This window comes from Microtus ochrogaster, unplaced genomic scaffold, assembly GCF_000317375.1.
Source record: "Microtus ochrogaster isolate Prairie Vole_2 unplaced genomic scaffold, MicOch1.0 UNK74, whole genome shotgun sequence".
NCBI lineage: Eukaryota > Metazoa > Chordata > Mammalia > Rodentia > Cricetidae > Microtus > Microtus ochrogaster.
The window spans coordinates 594,085-607,168 of record NW_004949172.1 but is presented as its reverse complement, the minus strand read 5'-3'; the positions used below and the strand labels follow the sequence as shown (position 1 = coordinate 607,168).

The 13,084-nt window shown below is 51.7% G+C and overlaps 1 protein-coding gene across 2 annotated transcripts; it reads right to left on the bottom strand.

Annotated features, from left to right (window-relative positions):
• Window positions 1-569: 569 nt before the first annotated feature.
• Rtn2 (reticulon 2) lies at window positions 570-11,694 on the bottom strand. 2 transcript variants are annotated; one of them, XM_005370279.2, is made up of 10 exons: window positions 11,496-11,694; window positions 9,173-9,217; window positions 8,637-9,089; window positions 8,284-8,544; window positions 3,271-3,478; window positions 2,876-3,014; window positions 2,319-2,388; window positions 2,177-2,223; window positions 1,258-1,316; window positions 570-1,018 (listed from the first exon to the last, which is right to left on the bottom strand). In XM_005370279.2, exons 1-10 carry the CDS (start codon window positions 11,527-11,529, stop codon window positions 943-945), a joined length of 1,392 nt encoding a protein of 463 aa, XP_005370336.1. In that variant the 5' UTR covers window positions 11,530-11,694; the 3' UTR covers window positions 570-942. The 2 variants fall into 2 exon arrangements, with proteins under 2 accessions (XP_005370336.1, XP_013210295.1); XM_013354841.2 differs by lacking the exons at window positions 8,284-8,544; window positions 8,637-9,089; window positions 9,173-9,217; window positions 11,496-11,694 and adding an exon at window positions 5,283-5,404.
• Between the last annotated feature and the right edge of the window lie 1,390 nt (window positions 11,695-13,084).

Genomic DNA, 13,084 nt, shown 5'->3' with positions numbered 1-13,084 from the left:
TTCTTTTTTTAAACATTTATTTATTTATTTGAATGCATATGCGAGGGTGTACAAGAACTACTTGAAGGGGTTATTTATTTCTCATCGTTCACAATATGGTTCCCAGAAATGAAACTTGGGCGATCAGCATGGAGGTAGGTACTTCTCATCAGCCACAATAATTCATTTTCTAACTTTTATTTGGAAATCATTAAGGTGACACTTTCATGTTTTTTTGTGGGTCAGCGCAGGTACGCGATGGAGCACATATGAAAGACGCTGAGGGTCAATTCTTTTTCTACCATGGTGGATTAAGATGATCCGATTCAGACCTTCACGGCCTTTCCCAGCCATTCTTTGTGTTGTTGCTTGTTTTAAGGCAGGATCTCTCTATACAGTCCTGGCTGTCCCGAAACTCATTGTGTAGACCAGGCTGGTCTCAAACTCCAAGATTCACCCACCTCTGACTCCCCAATGCTGGGATTTAAGGATTGTGCTACCACTAGGTTTTTTGTTTGTTTGTTTGTTTTAATGCTTTTCAGTGTAGGAAGGTGTAAGTGGAGGGGCCTTAAAGCACAGAAGGTCATGGATTTTCCACAGGAGTCTTTATTACAGTGTAAATCCAAGCTCAGGGCTCCTCTGGGCCCCATGCAAAGCCCCAGCTTAGGGGTTGGTGGCCTCAGAGACACCAGTCCCTCAAGGCGCCTCCAGCGATGGGTCATGGAAGTGCCGACCAGCGTCCGACTACGCGACTACAAGTCCTAGCAGGCTCCGCGGCTAAGGAGCCTGGCCGTTCCTGGACTCTCAGAGCAAAGCTTCTTAGGAAATGTAGTCCCAGTCGTTCCGGCACTTCCCACTGGGAAATGGCTTGGCGGAGTGGGCGAGGGTGTGGATGCACGGGAAGTGAAGGGGAAGTGGGCTGCTGGGGTGTGGGCAGGCGTCCCTCGGGCAGAGACACCCCTCTCATTCGGCTTTGGCTTTGGATCTGGAGACTGCAGATGCTGCTGGGGTTCCGGTCCCAGGGATTTTAGCTCGGATCCTAGGGAGCATAATTAGGGGCCATGAGGTGTGACAAGAGATGGAGGAGGTGCAGAAGATTAGCTAGCCCCTATCCTCAGCCTGATGACCGGCTTTGAGAAAGAGATAATGTGCCCAGGAAGATTTGGGGAAGTGTAATGGGGCAGGGACAGGAAGAAAGAAAGGAAGAAAAAGAAAAACCCACAAACAACAAATATCCCAGGCTCCACCACCCTCCCTGTCATCATCTCATGAACTTACTTAGCTTTGATGTGGCTCAGCTGATTGGTCACCAACCCCACATACTGGTCAATCTGGGCCTGGGGAGACCGAAGAGGCAAGGGATTATGGGTAACTGATGTAGGATTCTGCCTCCAGCTCACATAGCCAAATCAGAAGAGGGTTTGGGGCCCATCCGTCCCGTTTCAGCTGTGAGAATCATAACTGGCCTTCCTGCCTTTGCTGTTTTGAGATGGTCTCACGTAGCTCAGGCTGGCCTTGAACTTCCGGTCTTTCTATTTCTAGCTCCCACGTGTTTGGATCAGAGGTGTGCACGACCACTCCTGGTTTTATACACTACTAGGGATCAAGGAGGACTTTACTAACTGAGCTAAATCCTCAGCCTGAGTCTGCTCTTTAGACAGGGCTTTGCTACCTAGCCCTAACTAGCCTTGAACATACAGGGATCCTCCTGCCTCAGCCTCCTGGGTTCTCAGATTATTCACTGTTTTGGTGGCACTGCTATTAAACCAGTGGTTCTCAGCCTTCCTAATGCTGCAGTCCTTGAATACAGTTTCTCTGGGTGTGGTGATCCCCAACTATAAAACTACATTTATGTTGCTACTTCTTAACTGTAATTTTGCTACTGATATGAATCATAATGTAGATATGTTTTCCCGATGGTCTCAGGCCACCCCTGTGAAAGGGTCCTTCAACTTCCCAAAGGGTTCTGACCCATATACTGAGAGCCGAAGGTCTAGACTTCTGCATTCGAGGTGTTTTACCTCCCTTCCTTGAGCCATGCCCCCAGCCCCTCACTGGTGGAGTCTAAGCAACTGGTGGCCGCAGGGCTCCCGAGTCTGCCGGGGACTTATCTGTGGGGTCCTGACTCTAGAAGGGAGGCAGTCACACTAGCCATTTTTGACGTCCATGTCGACAATGGAGAGTTTGACACACTCACCTGGTGCTGTCTGTACAGAAGGGGGATGGTGAACAATGCGACCACTCCTATAAAGAAATGGGGGGGGTCAGGTTTTCCTAGCAGAGAGGGACAGGTCCACATGGAACCCTCCCCCTCCCCCATCCAACCTCAGCAAGCTCACCCAGGATGACAAGAGTCAAGCCGTTGAAGATGGCTCCCACGAAGGTCAAGATATAGAAGAGAAGGGCCAGCTGTGGGGTGAGGGTCAGTGTCTGAGAGACCTATGGGCTGTGAACCCTTCCCCCACAGTGGGTACGGAGGAGAGGGTGGGAATACAGAAGCAGTCTTGGGGGGGCTGATGTGGGATGTCCTTCTGCACACTACAAATATGTGTTGCTTCTATTGGTTGATGAACAAAGCAGTTTTGGCCTATGGCTTGGCAGAACATAGCTAGGCAGAAAAGCTGAGCTGAATACAGGGAGAAAGAAGGCGGAGTCAAGAGATGCTAGCAGCTGCCAGAGGAGCCAAATGCCTGAGCATTCCCAGTAAGCCACAGGCCACATGGTGATGCACAGATTAATAGAAGCGGGTTAATGTAAGTGTAAGAGGCTAGCCAGTAATAAGCCTGAGCTATCAGCCAAACAATTATAGCTAATATTAAGCCTCTGAGTGATTGTTTTATAAGTGGCTGAGGTACCAGGCAGGAACAACAGATAAGCTTCGGGCTACAGGGGGTACCTTGAGAGAATCCACCAGGTCTTCTACCAGGAAGAAATGCCGCAGCTGTGTGGCTGTGGAGACCACTAGGGAGGCAATCTGCTGGGACAAACGCTCTGTCTGCTCCTGGGTCAGGGTTAGGTCCATGTCCAGGTAGGCCCTGATGGGGTCAAGGAGTGTGGTGTGACTCAGTGGGGGGGGGCATGATGGGAGGGCTCAGACTGGGCCAAGTGACTTTAACATGGGTGTAAATGGGACGTCTGGTGGAAGAGCTGGGTTAGGAAAGGGAGTCAAGGATAAAGGAAGGAATCAGGGCTGGGGACCAGGGTTCACAATGAGGAGGAGAGTGGGCCGTGCATGAGCTGAGATCGAGGACCACGGTGCATGGTCAGCTGAGCCGGGTCATGAGTTCTCACTGGAAAGGGTTGGTGCCATCACCCCGATGCACGGCCTGGAGCACTTTGCGGTAAACCCTGAGAGAGATGGTGGCGCAGAGACCCAGCAAGGCTAGGTGTGCAGCCACGGACACGATGCTAAAGTGCAGGAGGCAGAGGAGAGAGGCCATGAGGCCCGTGAAGACGGCTCCAGACGTCCTGGTGTCCTTCCAGTAGAGCAGGTCTGCCACTGTGGAGAGGAAGTCAATGAACGGCTGGGACTACCCCGACGGACTTCGTTCTTGTTCGTTTTTAAGAGACAAGATTTTCACTGTGAGGTGAAGGCTGACTTTAAACTCTGAAGCCCTGGTTGGTCTGAACTCATGATTATTCTAATTCTTTCTCTTTCTTAGACCGAGTTTCACTCTGTAGCCCAGGCTGGCCTCAAACTCAAGGCAATAAATCCTCCTGCCTCTGCCTCTTGAGTGCTGACTTTACCAACTGATGTATCTCCTGACCAGCCTTGTTTACTTATGTGTTTACTGGGTCTAACTACATAGCTCTGACTATATAGTCCAGGTTGGCCTTGAACTCACAGAGATTCACTTGCCTCTGCCTCTGGAGTGCCGAAACTAGAATGTGTGCCACGATGCCTGACTCTGGATTGAGGACCACACATTGCTCTATTGCGGCTGTGACATTCTCCATTTTACTCAACTCTGAACTCAAGGTGTGTGTGTGGGGGGGTCATTCACTTTGTTTTGTATCTTCTCCCTTGCCACAGCAGTGTGGCAAGAGGCCTCGGTCTATGGATATCCTCACCTCTGCCTGTTTCTGAGACACACTCCCGGCTTGGAAACACAGGTGGACCTGTTCCCTATTCTTTTTTTTTTTTTTTTTTTTATTGAGACAGGGTTTCTCTGTGTAGCACTGGTTGTCCTGGAACTCTTAGACCAGGCTGACCTCAAGCTCACAGAGATCCGCCTACCTCTGCCTCCTGAGTGCTGGGCTTAAAGGCGTGTACCACCACTGCCTGGCATGTTCCCTGTTCTTTAACGGTATACATTTTGTCAAATTGGTAACAGGGAAGACTAACAACTTATTTGTTGGTGGTGAGTCTGTTTTCTGTGGCAGGGTTGTGCTATATAATAGCCTTGGCTGCCCTGGGAACTTACAGCCATCCTCCTGCGTCTGTGTCTGCCTCCCAAGTGCTAGGGGTGTGTCACTACGCCTAGTTACCAAAACATTTTTTAAAGTTCTAAGTGTATGATTACACCATCTGATATTCTGAACCCTGACGGCAAACTACTGACCCCTCCCAGAGATGGTGAACTCACTAACCAGGCTAGGCCAGAGCCCATGGTTGCGGATGTCCAATCTTAAAGGGTTCCTCCTATTCACCTAAACCTCTAAGCACTCCAGTGAAGCCACACCTATTTGAGCCCCAAATTTTGATTTCAGTATCCTTCTATTTCCTTCCAACTGATCCACAGGCGCCCCCACTGACAAAACAACCCATTCAACTTGCCAAGCCCTGGGCTGCTCCCGGAGTCTGATCTCACTTCTGTACACTCCTTATATATTCTAAACAACACTAAAGAGGAGTCCTCTTTCCCTAATGCGGGGTGGGGGGTTGAGGGGGGAAGGGGGGTGGGTCCTCCCAGTCCGTCTCCCAGACACACACCAGTGGGTGGGGGAGGGGCCGGGTCGCCTGAGGCGGGGCTAAGTTTAGGCTCGCTAGGGGGAGGGGGCCTCCGCAGCTGTGCTGGCACGTCCAGTCTGAGTGACAGCGCAGGAGCCAGGACTCCCAGGCTGGGGGAGGGGAACGTCCCTGCTCCTGGGCCCCAAAGCTCTCTGGCTTGAAGAGGGGACCCCATGTTCCCTCAACGTTCTCTCAAGACGTCCCCTGATCCGCCGCCCCAGCCCTGGCATGCATATCTGACAACTGTAAATACCCAGGTGGAAACCATGCCCCAGATCGCAAGGAAAAAAGGGCAAATCTGAACCCCTTTGCTGTTCCCGGACCCCGGCTCTAGGCCACCCGACAAGCCCACCTTTACTCCCCATCTCGGCTCCGAGAGAGCGGCTGCAGACGCCCGGCTTCTGGGGATTTTGCCCACTTCAGTGAGACCCGAGGGAAAGAGCGGAGGGGAAGGGCCCCTTTGTACCCAACCAATGGCTGTCCAGAGAGGTGGGGACTACTCCCAAATTGGAACTTTGTAAATAGACAAGGAGCTGTCTTTAACCAACTGCTTGCGGTTCCTGGAGGCCCAGGCTTTTTAAACTAGGCCGAGAGTCTGTTAACAAAAGACTGAATACATTAGGGAAAAGTAGACCTTTTTGTTCGCTGCGAAGCCCGGGATGGCCTGCAACTCACCAAAATGCACCCACCTAATCGTCTAGAGTGCTGGGATTTAAAGGTGTCCATTCCCCATCATGCCAAGCCTCAGTAAAAGTTTTTAGTTTCATTATGTTTTGGGTTTTTTTGTTTGTTTGTTGTTTTTTTAAGTTTTTCATTTTATTTTATATGGGCATTGGTGTTTTGCCTGCACGTATCCCTGTGTGAGGATGTTGGATCTTAGAACTGGAGTTACCAACAGGTGTGAGCTGCCATGTGGATTTAAACCTGGGTCTTTGGGAAGAGTGGACATTGCTCTTAACCTCTGGGCTATCTCTCCATCCCCCTTGGTTTTGTTTTCTTAACACAGTGTCTCAGGTAGCCCAGGCTGGCCTTGAACTCCCAATCTTCCTATCTCAGCCTCCCCAAGTGCTAGGATTAAAATCCTGAGTTGTCACAATGGACTAAACAGAACTTGCTATGTAGCTGAGGCTGAACTTGAAGCCGTAATCTTCCTGTCTCTGCCTCTCAAGCGCACCACCATACTTGGTGAGAGGAAATCCATTTAATATTTTATGGCTCTTTGAGTGAGTGCCCAGGACGTGAGTTCAAGTGACAAAAGTGGCCAGAAGAGGGCGTCAGATCCCTGTAGCTGGACTTGCAGGCCTTTGGGCACCATGTCTGTTCTCTGCAAGAAAAGTCGGTGCAAGCCGGGCTTTGGTGGCGCACGCCTTTAATCCCAGCACTCGGGAGGCAGAGGCAGGCGGATCTCTGTGAGTTCGAGACCAGCCTGGTCTACAGAGCTAGTTCCAGGACAGGCTCCAAAGCCACAGAGAAACCCTGTCTCGAAAAACCAAAAAAAAAAAAAAAAAAAAAAAGGCGGTGCTTGTAACAGCTAATTCATCTCTAGCCCACAAGGAAAGTTTTTGTAGAGGCCCTGGGTGTGTGTTGGGGGGGGGGGCTCAGTGCATAAAAGATCTTGCAGCACAAGCCTGGCGTCCTGTGTCAGGCATCCAGGAACCAGGGAAAGAGCTGGATAGGGTGCTGAGCTTCCGTAATCCCAACAACTTCTATAATGCGATGAGAGGCTGAAACAGGAGAATTGCCTGAAAGCTCTCAGCCACCTAGCCTGGAACAGGCAATGTAGCAACAGAAATCGGATCTTTGTGAGTTCGTGTCCAGCCTGGCCTATACAGTGAGTTCTAGGACAGCAAAGCTAGGACAGCAAAGCTCAAGCCCCACCCCACCCCTAGATGCTGGCTCTACAAGGTGAAAGGTGAAGATGGACTCCCAAAAGTTGTCCTGAGAGGGCCTGGAGAGATGGCTCAGTGGGAGCACTCAGTGCTCTGCAGAGGACCTGGGTTCAGTTCCCAGCACCCACCAGGTAGCTCACAGCCCCCCTAGCTCTAGTTCCAGGTGATGTGGGTCCCTCTTCTGACCTGCACAGGCACCAAGCAAGCACTTGGTGCACAGATATACACACAGGGAAAACATTTATACACCTGGAATAAAATAAACAACACCAGGCAGTTTAACCCCTTTAATCCCAGCACGTGGGAGGCAGAGACAGGTGGATCTCTGTGAGTTCAAGGCCATCCTGGTCTACAAAATGAGTTCCAGGACAGCCAGAGCTATACAGACAAACCCTGTCACCAAAACCCAAAGCTAAAATCAAAACCAAACAAAACAAAAATTGGGACAGGGTCTCACTATATAGCCTGAAATAGACGGAAGCTTACTATGTGGACTAAGTCAGCCTTAGACTCACCAAGATACACCTGCCTCTGCTGCCCAAGCGTTGAAATTTAAGGTAGATGCTGCCAGGCCTGGCCTGATCCTTTAAAAAAAAATTTAAAAGTCCCCATGGGCACATTCAACTTCTAAATGAAGTCCTCTGAAAAAGGGAGGATTAATTCTTTACATCACCCAACCCAGTGCTCCATGCAGCATTAATTTCCAGTACAAAAAGCCAAGGGAGCCGGGCAGTGGTAGTGCATGTGTTTAATCCTAGCACTTGGGGGATAGAGACAGGCGGATCTCTGTGAGTTTGGGCCAACCTGTTCTACAGAGCAAGTTCCAGGTCAGGCTCCAGAGCTACAGAGAAATCCTGTCTTGAAAAATAAACAAAGAAAGAGCCAATGGGGCCAGGCAGTGGCCTTTAATCTTTAATCCCAGCACTCAGGAAGCACAGGAAGGTGGATTTCTGTGAGTTTGAGGTCAGCCTGGTCTACAGAGTGAATTTCAGGACAGCCAAGGCTACACAGAGAAACCCACCCTGTCTTTGAAAAACCAAAAAAGAAAAGAAAAAATTGAAAAGAAAGGAAGGAAGGAAGAAAGAAAGAAAAAAGAAAGAAAGAAAGAAAGAAAGAAAGAAAGAAAGAAAAGAAAGAACCCAATGAATCAATGAATGGGATGGGATGGGTCTGGTGGCTGCAGGCCTGTGATCCTAGCTGAGGCTGAGGCAGGTGGATGGAGTTCAAGGCCGTGTGGAACAAGCCCTGAAGTTAGTTACCAGTTTGCATATGCATTGTGGGGGAGAACCCCAAAACCATAGACCCTCGGGTAAAGGGGATTTTGGGGGACCCCCTTCTCCATTGTTCTTAGGTCCTGTGCCAAGCTGATCCCGTTACACTTAAAAGTGTCAATCTCCCTAACTCTGTCTAGTTGAACAAGGTCCTCTATAGCCCCGAGGAGCCATCTGCTCACAACCCACTTACCTAGAAGGAGCGGTTTCAATATGAATTCTGATTGGTCTGTGCTATCGAGGCACTGTGCCGTGATTGGCTCCTGCTCCAGCAGTCGCCAATGCTCTTCTTCCTCATTCAGCAGAGGTTCTTCAGGGCCGGAGTTCGAATCTTGTGATCTTGATGGGGATGGAGTATGAGCCTGGGGGGTCCGGGAACTGGGGCTAGGCTGAGGAGTCAGGACCTCAAGTTGCGAACGTAGAGCCTGAGCAAGTCGGAGTTCCAGGTTCGCCTCTAGTGTCATTGAGAGAGAGAGAGGCCATGAGCTTTCTTCTTGGAGGTATCCTGGTGTGCCACACACCCTCCGAGCACCTCTGAGATCTCACCTTCCTTAGGCTCTATGGCCTCCAATCCATCAGGCTCCTCGTTTTCCAGTGGGGTGGAGCTGCTGGTGGCCGAATCCTCCCCGGATCCCGCACTCCGGGCAGCCCAGCCCAGCTGGTCCTCCAGTGGGTGCTCAGCCGGAGGCACGGAGTCAGGGTCACCTCGGCGCCCCGGCTCTGGCGACTGGCTCAGGCTAGGGATGCTCTCCAAGCTGTCCCCCAGGCCGGGCTGTGGGGGTGGGTCTCGTGGTTCTGAGACTGAACGTCCCTGGGGACGGGGTCGACGGGCAACTGAGTCCCTACGGCCCCCAGAACCCACTATGCCGTCGAAGGCAATGTACGAAAAGGTCAGCTCCCTTGGGGTACCCCAGTCCTGCGATGTGGTCTCCTCCTCGTCGTCCTCTGAGAATTCCCGGGCTGTGTGTAGCTCCCGAAAATCCGAGTCGTCATTCCCTCCTGCAGTGGGAGAAGGGTTCTCAACCTCTCCAAGCCACCCAGTCGTGAGGACCCCTCACCCCACGGCTCTCCTCTGCACTTACCTTCGGTGGAATCGGGGGTAGACGAGGCTGTAGACGGAGCTTCTTCTGCAATGGGAAAGGAAGATTCTCGTGGCTCGGACTGTTTAAACCACAGATAGGAGCTATCACGGCTTGCACCATACATGTGCAAGGCGCCAACCCGGCCAACCTCACTCTCTAAAGTTGACCTCTGACCTCCACACACAGAATCCAGAACTCGTAGAGCACCCCCCCCACACACACACACATGGTGCATGCATTTAATCCCAGCATTTGGGAGGCAGAGGCAGGAAGATTTCTGTGAGTTTGAGGCCAGCCTGGTCTACAAAGCGAGTTCCAGGACAGCCAGGACTACACAGAGGAATACTGTCTCAAAAATAAAAAAAATAATAAAAGAAAAAAAGAATAATCATTTAATCACAGAAGTGCACCAGTGCTGGAGGCCTGGATGGCTGGAACCAAGAGAATTTTAGAACATTTGAACACAGGACATTTTGCCTTCTGTATACAGACCGTAAAACTGTAGGGACATTGAGAACAGAACCTCAGAGCTTCAGGCCTGATGGCACAAGCTTGTACTTCCAACTGCTGGAGATTGAAGTAGGAGGACCACAAGTTCAAGGCCTGTCTGGGCAAGTTTGCAAGATTGTTTCAAAATGAAGAGCAACAGGCAGGATTGTTACACTGAAAACCCTGTCTTGAAAAATCAAATAAATAACATAATAAATGAGGGCTGGGGATGCTCAGGAGTAAATCACCTACCAGCACATAGAAAGTCCTACATTCAGTGGGAAGAGGGGATAGGAGGAATGAGGAGGGGGAAGAGGAAGAAGAAAAAGAAGGGAAGAACCCGAAAGATGCCTGCTTCACTTGCTGCTCTTGCAGAGGACCCCAGGTTCAGTCCCAGCACACACATGGAGGCTCACAACCATCTCTAGTGCTAGCTCTAAGGAATCAGTCGCCCTCTTTTGGCCGCAGAGGGAATTGCATGCATGTGGTGCACAGCCGTACATAAAGAGCCTTCAGAGGAGGAGCCTTGGGAAGTTTCAGTTCATTCACGCATGCAACCATTATCCATTAAGTACACATTATGTGGCCGGCACTGTTCTAGGCTCTGGGGGAGCATGTTATGAACAAATTAGACAAAACTCCTGGCTTCATAAAGTTACACCCTGTGGAGAAGTCCATAAAACATGGAGTCAGACAAGGTAAGGGAAGCCAAGCGCTGCTTGACACAAGATAGTCTTCAAGGCTTTTCTGATGGCAACAGATCTCAGACCTGAAGGAAGTGAATCTCGCAGATGCCTAGAGAGAAGCCTGCCAGACCGGGGTGGGGGGCACTGTGATTAGAAGAGGAATAGAGGGGTATAAAGGGGTGAGTCGGGGAGAGTAGGGCTGGGGACAGGCGTGCAGGGTCTCCCCTCGTAATTTTAGCTAAAGACAAGATCTTTGGACACTGGGGAGGGGAGTGAAACTAAAAATGTCAAAATCACACATTCTCAAGAACTTGGGCATCTGGATACCCAAGACGTGCAAGTGGCAAGATCTGCTAGCGTCGGCATCCCCAGCTGTCAGAACCACCCTGTGTGGGACGCAGGATGGTAAACACCGACTGCCAGAGCCAATGGCTCAGAGTTGAGCAGGATCAGATGAGGGGCTTGGAACGAGAAACCAGCCCCTCAGAGTCAGCTTGGGGCTCTGCACACAGGAGAGCCTCGAAGCCTTCGAAAATCGAAACCGGACCACCTGCCCCCACCTCATTTCCTCACGTGAGCAACCGGGAGGCCTGCCGAGGAGTGGGGTCTTCAGCAGGGTTACTGAATGGAAAAGCCCGCTAAAGACTCAGCAGTGTTGGCACCAACCCAAGGAGAGTATTTTTGGGGGACAGGGGTCGGACATTCAGGGTGACATTAGAAGTGCCTTTTGGGCAGATTACGAGGGTGAGATGCGAAAATGGATGATGAAGGGAATCGAATGCTTCTCCATCCTGACTCAACCCGTCAGCTGAGGCCAGCACCAGGGCTAGGGACAGCTCCCCACGCGCCTGCTCCTTCTCCGGACTGGGCGGGGCGACCCAATCCCGCGCCCCGAGAGCCCCCCAACAGGCGATCTCCATGACCCCCACCTCCGCCCCATTGCAGCGGGTTCTCCGGGTCAGGATGTCCCAGTTGCCGCCAAAGCGCGGGGTGGGAGGGGGGAGGGGAGGGGAAGGATTCCTTTGTCTCCTTCGGCTCCTTCTTCAACCCGGGCTCGAGCCCGCGGCGCGCGCCGAAGATGGAGACCCAAAGAGGACCCCACGCGGGTTTCTGCGCCCCAAACCAGGCCGGATCCTCTCCATACTCACTGCAGTGGGCGAAGACCGGCAGGACCTGCCCCATGGCCCCCTCGGGCCTGCATCGGGACCCCCGCCCACTCCGGCCGCGCCGCCCTGGGCCTGGGGCCACGGGCGCTCATCTCCGCCGCGTCCACGACGCCGCCGCCATCCTCCTCGGCTGCTCCAGCAGCCGCCGCTGCCGCCACCACCACCACCACAGCCGCCGCCCTCTGCCAAGGCGCGGGAGGGCGGGGCCGTGGAAAACCAGGCACTGCAGCGCGGGGCTCGGGGGCGGGTCCAGGAGCTGAGAGGCGGGGCTTGAGGGCATAGAGGGCGGGTCCACTATTATAAAGGGAGGGGTCTCGATCTCGAGGGCGCGGCCTTTAGAGAAGTGGGGCGGGGCTTGAGTGGACCGAGGCTTTGGAGTGAATGTCCAGAAGCGCATGGGTTGGGGGCAGATCTAGGAATGATGGTATTGAGAGATGGTGGAAGATGATGTTCTGGGGTAGAATCTGAGGCAAGACTTGCAGATGGCATGGAAAAGGAGGGCGGAGAAAGAGTACTCAAGCTTAAAACTTTGTTTTACGCTTATTTGTGTGTGGGGGTGTGTGTGCCATGGAGCATGCATGCAGTCAGTCTCCTCCACTCACACGTAAGTTCCCAGCAAGCTTATTCTCAGTCTTCAAAGTAGGAGCCTGAGGAAGTTTCAGTCCCTCCTCTCAACAATCATCGTGAGACAGGCACTATCCTAGGCCTCAGAGGGATATGTGTAAACAAACTAGACAAAACTCCTATTCTACTCTGACTCTATCGCTTAGCCAACCCCTCTTCTGAGCAGCTTCGGCCAGCATCAGGTCCCGGGGTTCCTTCCTTCTGCCATGTGGATTTCAGGAATTGAATTTAGTAGATGGGGGTCTGAGCTAGAGATGTGGTCTCGAGAGAATAGAAAGGACCCGTAAGAGGAAGGTTATGTCGATAAACTGATCACACGTGGGAGTCGGGACAGCTTTGTTTTGTTTTCTTTGTTTTTGTTTTTATTATGTATACAATGTTCTGTCTGTGTGTATGTTTGCAGGCCAGAAGAGGGCACCAGACCTCATTACAGATGGTTGTGAGCCACCATGTGGTTGCTGGGAATTGAACTCAGGACCTTTGGAAGAGCAGGCAATGAATGCTCTTAACCTCTGAGCCATCTCTCCAGCCCCAGTTTTGTTTTTTTTTTTAAGACAGGAATTCTTCGTTTAGCCCTGGCTGTCCTGGAACTCACTCTGTAGACCAGGCTGGCCTTGAACTCACAGAGATCTGCCTGCCTCTGCCTCCCGAGTGCTGGGATTCTAGGCATGTGCCACCACCTCCCAGTATTTTTTAAAAGGAATTACTGCGACAGTTTTTTTTTTTTTGTTTTGTTTTGTTTTGCCTTTTGTTGGGTTTTTTTGGGGGGGAGGGTCAAGCCTACAACGGCTTTGAACTCCTGATCCTCCTGCCTCTACCTCCCAAGTGCTGGAATTACAAGCCTCTTGGCTGGGAGGCCACCTTTGACTAGCCAGTACCCTGAAGGCAAAAGCAGGAATAATCAAGAGTTCAAGGCCAGCCTCAGCTACTAGTGAAGTTTGAGTCCA

Coding starts and splice junctions, on each gene's coding strand:
- Rtn2 (XM_005370279.2), bottom strand. CDS start 11,529: ATGGGGCAGGTCCTGCCGGTCTTCGCCCACTGCA. Junction 9,218..11,495: donor GCCGGTCTTCGCCCACTGCA/GTGAGTATGGAG, acceptor TTCCCATTGCAG/AAGAAGCTCCGTCTACAGCC. Junction 3,479..8,283: donor ATTGAAACCGCTCCTTCTAG/GTAAGTGGGTTG, acceptor TCCTCTCCACAG/TGGCAGACCTGCTCTACTGG.